Source organism: Cydia pomonella, chromosome 11, assembly GCF_033807575.1.
Source record: "Cydia pomonella isolate Wapato2018A chromosome 11, ilCydPomo1, whole genome shotgun sequence".
NCBI lineage: Eukaryota > Metazoa > Arthropoda > Insecta > Lepidoptera > Tortricidae > Cydia > Cydia pomonella.
Window position 1 is genome coordinate 6,773,563 of NC_084713.1, and position 20,349 is coordinate 6,793,911.

General features: G+C 37.8%; 1 protein-coding gene across 2 annotated transcripts in view; it reads left to right on the forward strand.

Annotated features, from left to right (window-relative positions):
• The first annotated feature begins 18,929 nt into the window (after positions 1–18,929).
• LOC133522739 (serum response factor homolog) overlaps positions 18,930–20,349 on the forward strand; it is a 325,153-nt gene continuing 323,733 nt past the window's right edge. The window contains exon 1 of one of the 2 annotated variants that reach the window (XM_061858168.1): positions 18,930–19,803. In XM_061858168.1, the coding sequence (XP_061714152.1) occupies positions 19,402–19,803 (402 nt within the window). In that variant the 5' untranslated portion in view covers positions 18,930–19,401. The remainder of the gene's footprint in view (positions 19,804–20,349) is intronic. The other variant, XM_061858169.1, reaches the window with a different exon arrangement.

Below are 20,349 nucleotides of genomic sequence, written 5' to 3' on the forward strand. Positions count from 1 at the left end.
TTTTAATCCATACATTTTCAAATCCTTTCGTAATGGAGCTCTGAAAAATATACAACGTGTATCTACCCTCTGGACATAGATGAAAAGGACACGTCGATTAGAGTATTTCTAACCTATGTACAAAATCTCATTGCAAACAAGTATTATCAAAAAATTAATGATCTACGATATAATACTTCGGAAATGCCTGTATTTAAGCAACACGGTCATTAAAGAGTACCTATGTCATATTACTAGTGTCACTTTAATCTTATCTTATTATTAGTGTAACTTCCCCCACCTACACCCCAATCTACCCCATCTATTAAACCCCAGACCTAATAAAATACTGAACCTAATCGTTAACAATCCCACCTTTAAAATTACCCCTAAAATTTACCTCAACAATAATTTTACCTTAACAATTATTTGGCCAAGTGATCGTCTAGTTAAAGGTTAGGACCCCTCGAAGTGAACCGCGATACTCCAGATTCTTTAATGAGTTACAACTAAATCTTGGACTCTGATTCTACCTGATTAAGTATTACCTAGATGCTAAGACTCAGAAATTTACTATACTAAATAATTTATTATGTTGATAAGAAGTAATCGATAGGATTTTATGTTAAGATTCAACCTTCAGCAAAATACCGTAAGAATATGTTATTCCAAACCCCCTTCTATATCAAATATGACACCCCATAAGTAGAATGAAAATATATAACAATCAACAAGGTATGAGCAGTGTCGCGGTAAAGAATATAGGCTCCGCCCACACTATCAAGATCGTAGGCGGCGGGTGAAGCCTTAAGTTACAGTTACAGAAACTATCAATGATTTTTGATGTAATGTTAAATATATTTTTATTAATTCATTAGAAAGATATTTAATTATTGCAGCATATATGATTAAGTATATAAATATATTTTTGGTAAAATCCTGCTACTCCTATTAAGTCTTCGGGGTAACATTGAAGCAGCACTCCTGGGTTAAGCCCATTTACACACTTATATTAAGATTAAATATTATTACCTATCAATCCTATCATCTTCTAAACGAGGTGTGAATGGATCACACGTGCTGCCTCTAATGCTAGATGCAGGTCTGAAGACTCTTACTCCGATTAGCAATATCAATCGGGCCACCTACTATCTTATTAGCCAGACGGACTATGACCAACGCTTCGCAACCCTATGCAAACCTAGGGGCTGACGAAGAGAAGCGATAAGTATTCGTCAGACACCATTTACTTATCTTTTTATATCCAAAAGCTAAGGCTACTAAGCCATTATCCCAGTCCCCATAGCTAAAAGTAGGCTGAATTCCTAGGCCTTTTAAATGTATAAACGAAGTACAAGTTTAACTCATTACTGTACTTTATGAGATCGAACTATCAAGGTGAGTATTATTCCACTCGAAGATTCCAATGGTCTGCGCTCGCCTGCCAAAGGGTCTCTAAAACAAACCATTCTTTAATCCCAGAATAGTCTGTGTTCCTAAACCCAACTTGATATTTAAGGATTGAATATATAAATACCTTAGTACCTGATCGTAATACTCAGTACTTCGTCTCTACACCAAAAACCCAGAAATGAAAATAAATAGATATAAGATGTTACAGATAACCCTCAACTTTCCACTCAGAGTAACAGTCTGGAAGATTTAGGTAATTAAAACCCATTACCAGTATTTCACTAATATTATCATTAGTACACGTTATAAAACCATAGCTTCACGTCATTAGAACCTTTTGAAAGATATATATATACACCAACCAATCGAATTTCTAGATCAAACCTAAGAGAGACCCTATAACAGTGTGTGTGACTCTACCCTATTCCTACCCTTAGACCCTAATCTAGTATGTCCAGAACACAGATCGTACTTACCATTGATCTAGTGATTTGGAACATACACAAGTGTATCCCTAAGTCTAAGCTGTAAGCATTCGGCCGACAAAACCGAGGTATAGCAAACCCTAGTGTCTGTGTGATTGGCCCCCTCCTCATCGCCACGTGGGCACGGTGGATGAGAATAGACCGCCCTAGCATGTCTATAGGTAATCAGCGCACTAGCACACACACCCGTACCAGTCACATGGGATACCCTGCCATGACTAAAACTATCTGTGTTTGTTACCAATCATGACAGAAGCTCTCCCGTGACCAGCACTAGCATGAGCCCGAGCACCGAAATATATAAATATAATTAATACGAGACCTAGCCTCAATTACTGCAGACTTCAGTGAGCTGAGATTACTCTCAATGGCACGCACGTGATGCCCTCACATTCATCTAACAGCTGGACCTTGAGACTAAGGAGAGTATGCTCGCCTCTTATGTTGGTAAAGAAGAGACGCCAAGTCCTCTCAACTTGGAGCAAAAGACTTCTAAACAGCTGCAATTTGACACCGTTAGGGAGCAGCTGATTAGATGGACAAACTGTTAGTCCAAACAGTGATCTGGCTTTATAAAATAACAAACTAACCTCATAGAAAGGTAATAAAATAACAAAATTAGTTTTTACTAACAAAAAACTCACAATATAGTAACACAGATAAGGAAGCAAAGAATCTCCACCATAGCCTAAGCTTAGCATTACGACAACATTGTCCCCGCAATGCCAAACATAGACACAATTTACAAGTTTAAATTTACCAGGATAATTCCCAGCAAACACAAACAAATAGAAGGAATAGTAGAGAAACTTTACTTACTCAAAGCCAGAGATACCGCCAGTCCGATGGTTAAAGAATGAATGCCCATCCCCCGTACTTTACGGCCCTTTTATATACTTTAGTAGCGACATAACAGCGACATAACGGCGACTAGCGACATAACAGCGACATATTGGCGACTAGCGACATAATAGCGACATAATGGCGACATATCGGCGACATAATAGCGACATAATGACGACATAATAGCGACATAACGACGACATAACGGCGACATAATGACGACATAACGGCGACATAATAGCGACATAATAGCGACAAAATGGCGACATAACGGCGACATAACGGCGACATAACGGCGACATAATAGCGACATAACGGCGACATAATAGCGACATAACGGCGACATAACGGCGACATAATGGCGACATAATAGCGACATAACGACGACATAACGGCGACATAACGGCGACATATAGGCGACATATAGGCGACATAATAGCGACATAATAGCGACATATTGGCGACATAACGGCGACATAATAGCGACATATTGGCGACATAACGGCGACGTATTGGCGACATAACGGCGACATAATAGCGACATATTGGCGACATAACGGCGACGTATTGGCGACATAACGGCGACATAATAGCGACATATTGGCGACATAACGGCGACATATAGGCGCCATAATAGCGACATAATAGCGACATATCGGCGACATATTGGCGACATAATAGCGACATAACGGCGACATAATGGCGACATAATAGCGACATATTGGCGACATAACAGCGACATATTGGCGACATAACGGCGACATAATGGCGACACAATGTTTTTTACGCACACAACGACAGGATTCGCTTGGTAGTCAGTTTAAGTAGACCAAAAAAATGATAAAATGAAACGTTTCAAAACCTATCAAGCATGAATATGCTAACATTATTATTTAACTTCAGGTATTATAGTTTTGTTTTCTGAAAATAACGTCTGTATTGTAATATTTTATGTTTATTATTAAGTTAGTAACTCAATGTTCTTTATTACACCAATAATTATGCATTTATTCTAGGTTAACTTCAATTGATTATTATCATTCTTCGCAGCATTTTAAAATAAATAAATAAAATGAAAATTCACTGAATGTTATGTATTTAATCGAAATCACAAGTGGTAAAATACGGAAACGTGTCCTTCAAATTGTAATTGTTAGAATACGGAGTGAAATCATGACTGAAAGATGCAAACGAAGAGTACTGTAGTTTTTCATTATTTTCTATGTGTTTTAATATAAAACCAAGGCTAATATTACGAAATAGGCATATGGCTAGTCACATTAGTCATTGCGAATGACTAATACAGTACCTATGCTCCTATTTATTGACAATTTATTTGCCTTTATTTATCTTTAAAAAAATTTTTTATGTTTATCTAATCAAATAATTTACCATATTAGAACATTCCTGAGAAGGAACTCTACTCGGGATCTCGGTCAATGTCCAGAGAGTAGAGACACGTTGTATGCTTCAAGTTTCATTCACCTATCTTCATCGGTTTAGGCTTTGTTGTCAATTTTTCGTGATTTTTTCCTGTCGAGCCAACTTTAAGTTTTTTCTTGGAGGCTGCTCTTGTAATTACAGTCTAATTTCCGTATGAATTTCATCATGCATTTGCCCTTCATTAAAACTTGTACAAGTTCAAAATAATATAACTACAATTTCGCGGGTGCCCTCTCTTAATATATGTATTTAGGAGATTTGATTTACTCGAAATTTTGATCAGGCAACAAGTCCCGTATTACAAATATATACCTTATAGACTAATATAATATATCTATGCGATTTCATATGTGTGTATGTATACTAGCTGTATATACGCTACGTTTTTGTGGACTTAAATACACTTTTAAAGCTGTGTGTATAGTCAGCATCCAAAGTAGCAGATCAGACTATGTAAGTCTAAAGTAGCTAACTGTTTACCAAAACGATATACTTATGTCTCTGTATTTAGAACACTTCGTGTGAGGCCTGAGTGGACGCTCGAGTTAGGCGTGTAGCGGGGCGGGGCGTGCGGCGTGCATGTTAAACAAATGCAAACGTATACCAGCGGCCTCAAATCACTTGTGAGCCCGACGCCACGCTGCACGCCCCACCGAACGCTCCGCTTAGACAGCGGCAGTTACTTTCGAGCGTAAGCTGTAGGGATACGGGTATATTCTCTATTTACTAAAGTATTCGAGGGTGGCAGATACTGTTGGTGCGTTGTTTCATCCGCTACTACTGACAGTGGGGAGATATTAGAACGTTCGGGCATTCTCGGCTCCGTTCGGCTTAGCATCGCTCCGAGAAATTGATCATATTTACGAAGGCAAAAAATGAAGCGAATGCACTTATTGAGTAGCCGATCCAATTTGTCGAGAAGTTCTTCATTTAAGTCGGGATAACACACATCACCATAATCAATAATGGGCAGGATAAGGGAATTAATTAATAAAACTTTAGTTTTGATAGGCAGGAAGTGCTTAAATTTATTAAGAGCGTGAAGGGAACCCATGACCTTTCGACTGATCTCGGTAACCTGTGCTCTCCAACTCAGAGTACTATCTAAAAGAACACCCAGATCTTTAACACTTTGACTGAACCTTATTGGAGTGCCGGCAAAACTTACTGGTGTTATCGCGTCCAAGTCTATTCTTGCAAGCTGTCTGGAACTACCGATAACAATGGCCTGGCACTTGGAAGGATTTACAAAAGGCCGAACTTTTTTGACCACTGCTGGATATGTGAAAGGTCCAGGTTAAGTTTGTCAATGCAAATCTGAAGGTCAGTCACGGGGCACTGGTCGTAGAGTTGTAGGTCATCAGCATACAGATGGTAGGTAGGTACAGAAAAGGTTAGGTGTAATGAAGTTAATAAAGGCGGAAAATAGAAGTGGGGATAAAATTCCTCCTTGAGGCACGCCAGTAACCAGGTCACACCAGTCAGACAAGGACCGGTCAACTCGGACTACCTGCTGGCAGCCCCTCTGGTAGGCTGCGAACCAGTTAAGGGCTGTTTCCGAAACGTTCATGTGTTTGAGCAGAGCAAGGAGAATGTCATGGTCAACGTTGTTGAACGCGTTAGAGAAATCAACTAGAACAAGAACCGTGAACAATTGGCTCTCCATGCCCCGCCTAATGTCTTCCGTTACCTTAAGAAGCGCAGTACTGGTGCTATGACTTGGTCGGAAACCTGACTGCACGGGGCTTAAAAGGTTATGCGAATGGACAAATAACGAAAGTTGCTTATGAACAACCGCTTCGGCAATTTTCGAGAGAAAGGGGGGAATGGAGATGGGTCTAAAGTTATTAAGAGAGGTGGGATTACTAATTTTAGGCAGCGGAATCACAAACGCTTTACGCCAAAGAGAAGGGAATTCGCTAGTGACCAGAGAGGTGTTAATGATGTCAGCTATCACAGGAAGTACACAATCAAGGACTGATACAATCATGTAACGGCTGACATCATCACAACCCACGGCTTTTGACTTGATGGCTTTAATAATGGCCTTTACCTATATTAACTGTAGAAACATATATATGATAGTAGAAAGAGTACTGGTCTTAATAGCAGTGTCAACACGAGAAGCGGAAGAAAACTGTATGTTAAGATCATTAAGAGTGAAGGAACTGCCATCGAAACCATTGGAAGATTTACCTAAGCCAAGAGACTTAAGAAATTTCCAGACATCAGCCATAGAAGAAGAGGAAACATTATTGTGAATAAACCGTCGCTTCTAAACCACTTACGACCTGCCTTAAAGAGTACCCAGTTGCCGTCGGTGCGGTCACGTTTATAGAGACAGAAAACTTTGTTCCTCCTCCGCATTGTTATACGGACGCTTTCAGAGATTCAGGGAGCCGGTGGACGCCTAACTCTGACTGTGTGAACGGGTGCGTGTTTGTCAAAGAGCCTCAGGATCGCATCATTAAACAACCTTAGTGTCTGTTGATGAGATGATACTTGATGCGGCCAATATAATCCGTATGACAGTTCCTCCAATTCGGATAGTTGGGTAGACTTAATTTAAAAAATGATTAATGACATAGGTTTTTACAGTATGTTTATACTTAAATGTTACATTACTGGGTAAAAAAATGTGTTATACCTAGTACCAAAAAAAGTCCAAAAATATTTGACATTGATGATAGTTACTCCATACAAAAATGATCATTGGGCGCGTCAAGTATAGTAAATCATGCCTAATTTTTAACCGACTTCAAGATTTCAAAAGGAGGAGGTTATCAATTCGGTGTGTATGTTTTTTTTGTTCTTTTTTATTCGTTTTTTTTTTAATCTTTGTTACTTCATAATATAAATAATATTTGAACCGATTATGAAAATCATTTTTGTTAAAACTCAGTTCTGATGATGGGATCCATGAGGCGGTATTTAACGCAGTTATGGTATCACTAGATGGCGTGACTTGTCACAATATTAAAATGTGGTACAAAAGATGTTTAAAATATATAGTAGTCACAGACATTCCACCAGAAACTGACATGCAAAATTATTATAAAAAGTACCTAAATATAAAAAAAAAACATGCAACGGTACGCATTTAGAGTATTTAAATCATCATCATGATCTTTGTATTTAGTTTGATCATGTATCCCAGTTTCGATCTCAGCTTGGCTGGCTTCCGATTCGTCGTCGACGAGATGTGCATGTCCTATCATTGCTTTTCAATGTTCTATTTAATCCTGCTTCGCCACCTTACCTTTCCGAAAGGTTTAGTTATTTAGCTGCTGGTAGTGGTCATCGCCTTCGATCAAGCACCAATCTTTTACTCACGATTCCTTCCAATACGACGCGCATATACAAGAAATCCTTTACTGTCCATGCCGTGAAGTTATGGAACGAGATTCCGGTGTCCGTGAGGCAATCCCAATCTGTAGCATCACTCAAGGAGAAGCTTAAAAAATTGTGGCTTTCCGATACTTTGGTTACGACTTCCTAGTTCCATTGAGTACCTACTTCTACTTTTTTAATTTCCTTTACTTTTCTGATTCGAATTCATATTTATTTATATTATATATTGAATATTTATTTATTTTTATTTATATATATATGTATGCATTATTTTATGGTTATTTTTCTATCTATGTATATTTGTATCAATGTGTATTCAAAACGTGCATTTCATTAATTTCAGTGATTGTACACTTTTGTTTGTGTTTGTCATTCATTCACCGTTACTTCTGTTTTACTCATTTCCTCAAAGGTTAACTGGAAGAGATCCCATACAGGGATAAGTTCGCCTTTGTTGTATTTAATTTACTCTGTAACTGTGTTTTTCGTGTTTTTATTTCTATGTACAATAAAGTATATACATACATACATACATACATTAAATCTAATGCACTTAAATGTAACGTATTACTAAAATGTCAAAATTATCAAAATTACAATATTATTATATTACTAATATGTCATAACTACAATACAGATTCAATAACTAATTATACCATAAAGTGTCAAGTATGATGTCTAAAGTAATCGAAATATTCTTCATCAGAGTAAACACATTCTTGAATGAGTCAGTTCTACGCTTAAATAAATTAATAGGCAAATCATCAAGGTGGGACGTGACCTGCGTGGATACTTTGGCTCCGACCCACGTCCAGCGCTCTGCCCGAAAACCGGGGACGGCTGCAGAAGATGCCCAACTTAACAAGTGCCACAAATATGCATTTTTAAAACGTAATTACATATTTGCAGCACTTGCAGTCGAAACCTTTGGGCCGTGGTCATCAGACACCAAACAAGTTGAGAAAGAAATTTCCTAAATATAAACTTGTCTGGATGTCCCGCGACCTTCGTGCAGGGGAATATTTAGCTCAGCGGCTCCTGGGGACGATGCCACAGGCAACTCTATTAGGTTTGAGAGACGAAATCAAAAACTGCTAAATGTGTAATTGCGTAGAATTTGTATATAATGAGTAAGTACCTATAATAAAAATATATACCTACTGTAAGCAGGTGGTTATATACGATAAGTAGGTATGAAAGCCATACAGGCGAGGACGAATAGAGCCTGGTTTGGAAGCTGCCGTACAAAGTTTACAGTCATACAATAAAAGCATGTCCTTTCCCCGCATCTAACGCTTCCATTCAACCTTAGAACCATCAATTCGTTAAACTTGAATACAAACAATAAATATCAACAATCACCGTCCAAACAAACCTATTCTATTAGCAGGAAAAGATGTAATCGCGCGAACAAAGCTCAGGGCGTCCATATATCGGCCGTGTTACTTACGACTCTACTATGGTATTGTGCACGACGCGATATATTTAACGCTTGTAGCTCCCGCAAATCGTCCCAACACTCAGCCTTTGTGCCTCCTACCGACGCATTGTACCTACCCAGCGTCCCGAGGTGTTAATGTCGGCTCCCACAAATATGTAGCGACAAACAAAGCAAAACCTCGAACAAGCCCCGCCGCGATTTATTTACGCGTAACCGAACTTGAACAATTTTAATTAGAAACGAGGGATTTTAATGAATAGAGACATAAAGTGTGTTGCCAGATTCCAAGGGTTTCGACTGGCCATTTGTGCATGCCTTAATAATTGGCGACTAGATGACGATATTCTGGCAATGCCGGGCATTCGGTTGTCTCGTGGATACCTCAGATATTCTGCCGATTGTCCGGATGCGGCCTATCGGGTATTGTATTAAACAAGAATCCAGGAATATTCGCTCGCGACTTCTATTAAAAATCTCAATGCGCCATTCAGCATTCAATGCGGCAAGCTAATGTATATCTGTGGAAAACTAAATTATTTGACAGCTTTTGATTTTAATTAACAGACTTTGAAGCGTCCTGAAATAGGTACCATGAATTATATTTACCATGGTGCAGGTTGCAGGTACTTCGTTATAAAAAGCTAGTTGCTATGATCTATTAGGTATGAAGGGTAAAATGAAAATTGTACTTGCGAGGTCCTTCAATCTAAATCTGTAAAATTTATATAGCCTGTTCTTGCCGTTATTATGATTATGAACTACTTAGGCCAAAATATTTTTATTGCCTTTCGATGTAGGTAACATTTTAGGTAACATTCTAAAATGAGTGTGAAATTTAGGTACCTACTTCAAGTTCCAAAATGTTGAGGCAAAAGCATTATTAGTTTTTGTTTTTTTTTACCCAGTGTTCTGTCCGCGTGCGTGTCCGGGTCTGAGTCCAGATCCAGCACCAAGTCCGGGTCTAGGTCCAGGGCCAGGGTCAGGTCCAGGACCGGGTCTGGGTCAGAGTTCGAATCCGAGTCCGCATCCCGGTCCGAGTCTCGGTATGAGTTCAAGTCGGTGTCCGGATCCGGTTCCGGGTCCAAGTTAGGGTCCAAGTCGAAATCTTGCTTGTTAAGCAAGTCAGGTAACTATGCGTCGTTAACGAGTTCCGTTTTGATCATCATCAGCAATTCCAATTCATCAAATGTTAGTTTTTTTAATGTTAATGCTTGATTTGTTGATAGAAGTTGAAGAGAAAAACAAATCACCAAACGTGAACTATGTGACGTTGACGAGTTCCGTTCTGATCATCATCAGCAGTTCCACTTCATCAAATGACAGTTTTTTTTATAGTTAATGCTTGATTTGTTGATAAAAAATACAAAAATCATATATATATATGTAACGCCTTTAAGATTTGAGGAGTTTTTGACAAAAATGGGACCAATATGTATGTATAAATGTACTTACATAAAATAATTTTTAAGAAAAAAAAAACCGACTTCAATGAGGGAGACCGGTGAAAGAACGATTATTGTTGGTTTTGGATTTCATACAATGAAATCAAAAAGGCAGCGTCCTACGCCTAATTATGTAGAAAAGGAGGTAACATGTTTCTTTTTGTCACTGCACCCACCTTGACACATTTCAGATTTGCCTTATGGTTGACTAGTAAGATACCCGCAATAGGGTATTCGACTGTATTTAAGATAAATTATTTCACACCATGCATGAAATAACGCACCAGATACCTAATTATTAAAAAAACTAAATATGATAGAAATATAAAAATGTGCCTTGAAATCCTAACTGCTTGACAAACATGTAAAGAGAACAAATTGCCAAACGTGAACTATGCATCGTTGAAGAGTTCCGTTCTGTTCATCATCAGCAGTTCCACTTCATCAAATGTCACTTCTACAAATGTAAATACTTGATTTGGTGATGAAAATATTAAGATCACTATATATATATATATATTTCACCTTTAACATTACACGCCTTTAACATTTGAGGAGTTCTCTCGATTCCTCATGGACCCCATCGTCAGAACTCGAACTTGACAAAAAATTGTCTTGAAAATCTAATTTACTTAACAAACACAGCGAAGAGGACAAATCGCCAAACGTGTACTATGCGTTGTTGAAGAGTTCCATTCTGATCATCATCAGCAGTTCCACTTCATCAAATGTCACTTTTTTAAATGTTAATGCTTGATTTGTTAAAGAAAATACTAAAATCACTATATGTATGCCTTTCAAATTTGAAGAGTTCCCTTGATTCCTCATGGATCCCATCATCAGAACTGAGTTTTGACAAAAACGGGACCAATCTGTACATATATAAATTCATACAAAAAAATAATATACAAAATTGGTTCAGAAATGACGGAGTTATGGAGTAACAAACATTAAAAAACATACAACCTAATTGTCTTCCTCCTTTGAAAATCTTGAATTCGGAATTAAAAATGTATCTCAGGGGACACTCCTTAACATGTAACTAAATAAAAGTGGAATTTCGGTAAAAATCCAGCTTGCTACATCATTCGAGAGGTCTTTAAAAACAACATTAAGTTTTTTTTTTAAGTTTGTTTATTAAGTGCATATATAGGTATTTTTGAAAATAATCGTTTCAAACCTATTTGTGTGCGTTAATTTTAACTAATTTGTATTATGATAACCCAAATGCTTAAGTTTATGTCGAAGTCTTCTGGTTTCTTGTGTATTAGAGAAATTGTATAGTTTATTAGATTTGTTTTGAGGGAGATACTGCGGCCTCTCCTACATCATAATTACAAGGCTGAAATCATATTCTCGAATTGGGTACCTAATGCGAGTCTCCATATAAAGCACAGTATTGAATTGCTAAAATAACAGCATACCTAATTAATATGAATCGAAACAAAGAGTACCTACATAATTATATGTACTCGCAATACTTATGACAGAATCAAAGTCCGAAGGTGTTTGACCCCACACCCCGCGAGGCCTAGCTTGTGCGTGTGGTGTCCATGAAACTGACCTTATAATGGGAGATGTCTTCTTTAACATGAAGTGTTTATTTAGCTACTATTATTTTGTTCAAATCAAATCCAAGTCATCAAGTGTCCATATCGTGTTAGTAACATACTATTGTTATTATTTTATTCGATTTAATTTACTTGTTAAATTAAAAACTTCTTACATAAAAAAATTCAAAAACATGATAATTGCAGTACCGGGCACGCACCAATCTCGCTGACCAGTGTTTAGCCACTTATACGAGTAGATGGTACTATACCTCGGAGGGTAGTTTGTATAAACTATTAGTTGGAATTTCATGACCTGAAAGGAGAGAGCGCCGTTTTTGTTACTTTTTGTTTTATCTGAAGAAAACACGACAAAACCTGGCGTTAAGTGACAGCTTAGTTACCTAAATAAGATAAGATAAGATAATTCTTTATTGTACAACCGTGTTACAGAGGTGTTATTTAATTACATGTGTAAGTTTCAACGGTAACCCAATTCGGGTATACAATATACACTTAAACTAATTAACTATTAACTTAAAAGTAAGAAACACATTTCCGTTAAAAACATCATATCAATCTATACAGAGTATACGGTATCATGACGAATATAATTCAAAGAAATCCTTTAGAGAGTAGAATTCATTCTTAATAAGCCATTTTTTTAAACTACGTATAAATTCCATGTCATCTAACATTTTTAATTCATCTGGAAGCTGATTAAAGACTCGAATCGCAGTAATATATGTGCTTTTATCGTAAGTTTTATTTCTGACTAGAGGCAGTTTTAAATTGTACTTATATTGAGAGCGAAGGTTATCGCGGAGGGAAGCTAATGTTGTAAAGTAATTCTTGTTACTCTTAAGAAATTTACAGAGTTCGTATATATATATATGCCAGTTAAAGTTAGAAAACCTTTGTTCTTGAAAACATTTCTTAGTGATTGTCCGTGGTTAATACGATAGATAATTCTTAAGCACCTCTTTTGCAAAATGAATGTGGACTGCACGTCTACGGAATTGCCCCAGTATATGACACCATAAGTCAATAGAGAATATATGTTGGCGTAGTACGCACTAATAACAACATCTTCAGAACACGTTTCTGATAATATAGATAATGCGTAACATTGACTGGAAATTTTGTTATTAATCTTCTCTATATGATGTTTCCAGGTCAATTGAGCATCTATTGTTAAGCCTAGGAAACTTATGTTGTCTACTTCTTCTAGTAAAATGCCCGACTCCATCACATTCAAATTTATCGAAGTTTGTTTATAGTTCCTGAACTGCATAAGTTTAGTTTTTGTTAAATTTACGTTTAGGTTTATTGATTTTAACCAACTGACGACAGTCTTTACAGTTTTACTGATATTTGTGCAAAAAGCATCGTCTATTGTTTCACCAGAAAATAAAATTGTTGCATCGTCGGCAAACATTACACATAATTCCTCGATAATATTTGGTAACTTATTGACATAGATAAGGAATAAAAGAGGCCCTAAAATACTGCCTTGAGGAACGCCCAAATTTACAGCTTTGTATTCTGATTGTACTTTTTCAACACTTTTTGTATCTTTATTGTAACTATCGATAACAGTCGCTTGTTTCCTGTCGGTAAAGTAGCTTTCAAATAATTTTAAGGCATTTCCACGGATACCTAAGTGTTCTAGCTGTGATAGTAGGATGGATGGTACCACGCAGTCGACCGCCCTGCTCATATCGAGGAAGAGGCTGACACAAGGTTTTTTGTCATTAACTGCATCCCAAATATACCTTGCTGAAATCCAAATTGGTTGCTGTTTATTAGGTTGTTCGCGGTGACAAAATGTACAACTCGGCTATAGATAACTTTTTCAACAATTTTTGAAAAGGAAGGTAATAACGCAATGGGTCTGTAATTACTAATTATATTTTTATTTCCTGTTTTATGCAATGGTAAAATTAAAGATTTTTTCAAATCATCCGGGAAGATAATATAACAGTCCGTACCATGCTAATTAAAGTAATGAATATATAACTTTATTGCATAAAAGAAAAACTAAATTTACAAAAGGCGAACTTAATGCCAAGAGACATTCTCTATCAGTCAACCTTAAGGTAAATCAGAAAATATTATAGGCGGTGCATTTGAAAAACCAAAAGAAAACATTAAGTATAACAACCTATAAACCCCACATATTATGTACCTACATATATCACATAATACTTAAGTACATACAATTAATACATAAATTATATACTCATATAGAATATATAGTCATATATTGGTACAGTCACCATCAGTATATCGGAGCGGCCGAGGTGCTCAAAAATATCTGAACACGCACCCTAATGCCTTGACAATAGTGTCGTGTTCAAATATTTGTGAGCGCCTTGGCCGCTACTATATATCTGGGGCGATTGGCGACTGTACCTATATAAGAGTTTATATATTCTATATGAGTATATAACTAGTATTATATAGCTTTATACTTACCTCATGTTACCTAAGGAAAAGCGGAGGCTATTTGCTTCCCAACACAAGCTATTTTTGCTTACAGGGAGGCTCCATCCCTTAGCTTATATTTAACGTGTAAGTTACAAAAATAAAGAATTCTGTATTTGTATTTACATCTATTCTGTACAAAATATAGTTTTTAATATGACAAACGGGAGTCAATTAATAAAAATAGACGTATCCTGTATAAAGCTTAAAGTATGGACATTCATACGTAGAATAGCGTTGCGTCAACGCTCCATCCCCGGCACACCGCATTTGGCAAGGAATGCGCTGCCACCAGCTCATTTTATTTGCTTAGAAAGCTACTGTTACTTTCCGAACGATATATCGTATGTTAGTTGCAGATGTGATGTCACTGTACTACGCTTCTGAGATTCCTAGGTTTAATACGGGTATCATTATATTTGTCACTGGAGTCGGAGGTTTTTTGAATAGAGCATAAAAAGGCCAGCCCTTTGTTTTGTAATCCTTGTTTTGAAAAAAAAATAGAGACCCAACCCCCGTAAGTTTTACGGCAGGCGCCGCCCATGAACTGAGCGACTCCGAAAAAATTAACGTTTCCAAATTATCGTTTAAAATCTATCCAAATAACTGACGCCAGAAACATCAAATTACTTACTTTGCACTCTAGTGGATGAAATTCAACTTTTATCACTGATTTCAAAGAATAAAGAGCGCATTTCCGAAGGGGTTTGGTGTAATAGTTATTTGTTTAACAAGGGAGTAAAATCAGTAAAGTTAATGTTTACCCCCTGTGTTTGTAATTAATCATCAAACTCTCTCACTCTGATGATGAACGATTTTATGTGATTGCTAGCATTTAGCCTGCGCCCTGCCAAAACCCTGGGTTTTCAACCTGAGTCGTTCACCAAGACTTTGCGAGGCTCCACGAATTCCACGATAACCATTAATAAGTATTTGTAGGCAACTTTTAGTTAAAGAAATGTTATCGCGACCCACAGGTGTCTCAGGACCCTTTGGTCCACAGCTATTTCGCCACCTTTCTAAATCGTCCACAATGCCATGTCGTCAGCATACAATTCCTAAATCGCCACCTCCCTCTCACGTCCACATTACTATTTTGACTACGGTCCCAGATAGTCTACATTCGTATTTTGACCACAGTGCCAGCTCGTCAACATTATTGTACCATCCATTATCCTGACTGCGTTTATAAATGAGACAATATCGGCACTTTTCAGTCACTTTTGCATTGCTTTTATCCAACTGAAAAACTTTGTGGGCCTGTCATTTTGCCCTTCAGCAATGCCAGCACTGTGGACTATATAGGAATGGGGACGAGTAAGCACGGTGGACCACATAGAAATGTGGACAAGATAGGAAAGTGACGATATAGGTGTGTTGATGAATCAGAACAGGCGACCATATGACAATAATGACAAGTTAAGAAGGTGACGAAATAAGATTGTGGACGAAGCGGTCCTGGGGACCGATTTTTGAATTTATTTTGTTCCCTCAATTTCATGTTCTCCCTTTATTAACATCTCCACTACTAGGCATTTAAATTCCACTAAAAGAATTCTTTTACAAAGAAGGGCACTCCTCCTTCTCCTCAGGGGTTTCTTCCTTGTTTCAATTGAAAACGAGTGCTCAATACCACTAGATTCCCAATTTATGTAGCTCGTATTTCTAAAATAGCATTTCGCTGTTTGCCACAAATTTTCGAGTGACGAAATCGTGCGCTTGGAATTTAAAAATCGGCTCCCTCGGCCCCACAGGTCGAAATACGCGAGCCATGGAGCCTGTGGATGATGATTATCTTATCCATTGTTTTAGAGTTGGAACTTAGAACTAACTTAATGTAGCTTAACTTGGCAACAGGAAAGTCTTACAAAACAGTAGCACCTACTTACGAGGTGGCCAAAAATATGTTATCAATTTGAAAAAAAAATCTTACATCTTTTACTAAATGTCATTAGAAATGAAAAGTACTATTATTTAACTAAACAAAACTTATTGACTTCCGAAATATTCTCCTTTGGCTTTGACGACCGGTTTGGCCTAGTGGGTAGTGACCCTGCCTACGAAGCTGATGGTCCCGGGTTCAAATCCTGGTAAGGGCATTTATTCGTGTGATGAGCATGGATATTTGTTCCTGAGTCATGGGTGTTTTCTATGTATTTAAGTATTTATAAATATTTATGTATTATATATATCGTTGTCTAAGTACCCTCAATACAAGCCTTATTGAGCTTACTGTGGGACTTAGTCAATTTGTGTAATAATGTCCTATAATATTTTATTTATTTATTTGGCTTCGAAGCCACACCGAGCGTTTTTTCACTTTCTCGTGCAGAAACGGATTAACACTTTCTTGCACAAGAAACTGTTTTTTTTTAAACGATGAAACGGAGGTAACATAAAACGATCTTCTCAATCCCACGCGGCGCGAGGGTCGCAAATAGCAATGCATCAATGCAAAACGAAATTCCGAAACGAAAAACTAATGAGGTACGTTTTCTTACTTGAACACAATTTCGTCTCGTTTCGTTAGGCGACCTTGCTGTTTTTCAAAACAGTTTCGTGATTAAAATAACAGCTTCGTTTCATTTCACAATTGGAAAACCCAGCTCTAGTTCGATACACAAACCGTTGTTAAAAGTGTCAATATGTACTTTTAAAAAATCAACTTATTTCTGGCCAACTTGTAAAAGTAGTAGCAGTTAGTAGGTGTTTGCTGTTGGTTATGCAGTGCCCTTCTTTGTAAAAAACATGACTAGGTATCTGTTATAGGTCTATCGCAGGATTTCGTATTATTTACTCTTTTAATTAGGTTTTATTGTAGTTAAAGAAATTGCATTTTAACATTGTACATGTACATTATATCTGCGAAAAGTATAGATACGACCGAAGGGAGTGTTTTAAATCGACACGAGTCGCGAATTACCTATTGGCACTTTTATCGTACATATAACATTTTACAGTACATTATGGCCCTTTAAATGTTCTACATAGGCACGGAAAGTGCTAATTACGGTGCGGTAAATAAAACAGATTAAACATTAATTTGTTTGCCCACCTAATACTTAGTTGGCGTATCGTAAACAAACAAAGAATAGTCAAGTATCACTGTGGTCCACACGTTCAATATGTAATTATGTAATAAATAAATCAATTTGGAAGCATTGGAAGATTTTGGACTAGGTATATTTGGTAGGTGGTGTTACCTGTCATCACCGCACATGTTTAACATGTTGTTTTCCGGAAAATTTTTGCTTTATAGCGATTTGATAGCTTGTTTTGAGTTACATGAAGATAATTTTAACTTATGAAATGATGTTATAATATCTGTCATTGTCTTTGGCATTGTTCTCGGCTTCTATCTCATCAGGTAAAATCCCTAACCGGAAAACAGGCGTTACTGAATACATATAATTTCCTCCAAATAAAGCTAATAATCAAGGAAACACGTTTCCTAACAACTAAAACGCAATTAAAATAATCTCGACCTTTTTAAGGCTTTTAAGAGTTGAATGCACCGTGACTAAGTCCAATAAAATACACTTAAAAAGGAAAAACAACCGCCTTCTGGACGTAGGCGGCCGCTGTTACGCGGAGGAAATTCACAGATTTTTGTTAATAACACTATAAAATTTATTTGAAACTAATTTCAATTCGATTTTGGCAATAATGAGTAGAATAAACAGTTCCGCGTGTAGGCGATGGTTTAGATAAGTTTTGTGATTGATTGAACTATTTTGAAGTTGTTTTACTTAATACTTGAATTTTATTCGTTCCGCATTTCTTTCAATCGCAGGTTTATGTCATCGCGTAAAAATATTGGGTGGTAGAATCGACTAATTCGATATTGACCCATCATCTCACACGTTAAGTGAATTCTGAGCATTGCGAGGGGTTTAATGCTCCTCGAGCCGTAAAATAATATAACAAAAAATAACATTATTAATCGCGCCAGGAATTTGAATTGCATAGATCGCAATCTACATAAAGATACTTAGTCAAAAACTAATTATAAGCGTGTACCTAATTTGTTTGTGATTACTTTAGATTTAGGTATTACATAATATCGTTACGAGAGAAGATTAAAGGAAAATAGTAAATAAATAGAGGGAAATCGTTCAATACTTGGTAGCTAATAATTGCACAGATAAAGTTGGCTTTACTCCAAAACGTTAGCTGGACTATTTATGGTTGTATATTTCGAGAATAGATGATGCACATCATTGAATTTTATGGTTTACAAATTTTACTACGTAACATTCGTCATGAAACTGTTTTGAAAGTTTTATTAGTTCTGAAAGTAGAAACTTTCCGCGCAAAGTATTGCGCATGCTCCAACTCCAAACTTTTTAAAAAGTAGGTAAACCTCTGAGCGAGGTTTAGGTACCGGTTAGTAAAATAAAATAAAGGCTGTTTAGCTAGCGTCAAACGTATCGCATATTAAACTGACGTGACAAAGTTTTCAATTGATTATTAGATGTGAAAATCGCCAGGTGCGAGTAGGAGGGATTTCAGTGGCCCCCATTTGACCGTCGATTGCCATATTTGGCACGGCTCGCGTCTAAATATGGCCGGGCCGGCCCACCGCCCCGCGCGCGTCGCTCCACTTCCGATTCTATTATTTCTATTTACGAAATAAACTCAAAATAAAAGCTCTATTTTAATACAGGATTTCGGGCACTGAAACTCGCGGCGTCCCGGTGCACGCTTTTCCTACAGTTGTGTCAGATTACGGCCCTGGTGCGCCGTCTCGCTCGCGGAGAGTATCGGTTCGTGCGTGTGAGCGGGACGGCTAGCGGTGGAGGCGCGCGGGACGCGAACGTCGCGAAGTCAGTCACGGTCCGAGCGGCCGACCCGTCAGTCCCGCCCTCGGTTCATTCGCGTTTTCGGTCAGTCTCCGTTCGGCATTTCGAACGGTGAGGTGTGTGAAGCGCGTGCGCGCACCGTTTACTGTGGCGTACTGTGAGGTTATGATGGACGCGCCCGGCGGAGCGCGGGAGCCCCGCTTCGGGTCGCCGTATGGGATGGGTCTCCTGGGAGACGTGGGGGACATGTACGGCGCGGGCCGGGCGCCCGGCTCGCTCGGCGGTGGCTCGTTGCGTCCGGGGCTGCAGCCCTGCCCGGGCCCGCGCGGCGTGAAGCGGCCCTCCGACCAGTGTTACGACGAGCGGCCGTCCCAGAGCCTAGGGCTCGACCACTGCCCCATGCCGGACATAGCAGACGATGGCTATGCGTCTCTTCAGCCGAAGAAATCACCCCCGTCTAATGGCAAGAAAACCAAAGGCCGAGTTAAGATCAAGATGGAGTACATAGACAACAAACTACGGCGGTACACCACGTTCTCGAAGCGAAAGACGGGCATAATGAAGAAGGTGGGTCGCTGAGACCACTTTTGGCAATATTCCATTACAACCGTTTGATGCTGACCAGTGTTTAAAGTGCAGTAATTTCAGGCCTTCAGTTTTAAAGCACATTGAGCTCCATATTAATGAAATTTATATCTTGTAATGAGGTCCCAATACCAATGTCAAGAGAAAAAAAAATACTTTTTAACTTCAGTGCGAGCGGAAGCTAATATTTTGTAATAAATTAATAAGTGTAGAACTTATTTAAAAGCTGTGACTAAGTCTATTTTACTTTACATATTTATAACATTTATTGTATGTACTCAAATTTAAATATTAAATGTTTTGTGTGCTCAAAGACAAGTGCACATATTATGTATGAATGACAACAGAAAACAAGCTTGAAAATCTTTTTATTGGTATGAATAACTTTAATTTTACATATAACTACTGTAATATGTTCCATACCAAAGGAATTAACATGTAATGCTGTTCCAATTTTGTTTGTAAATTATTTTTTCTTAATTCTTGTCAGTGATCAGTTAGCAAATTGAAATTATCTTAAAAATAACT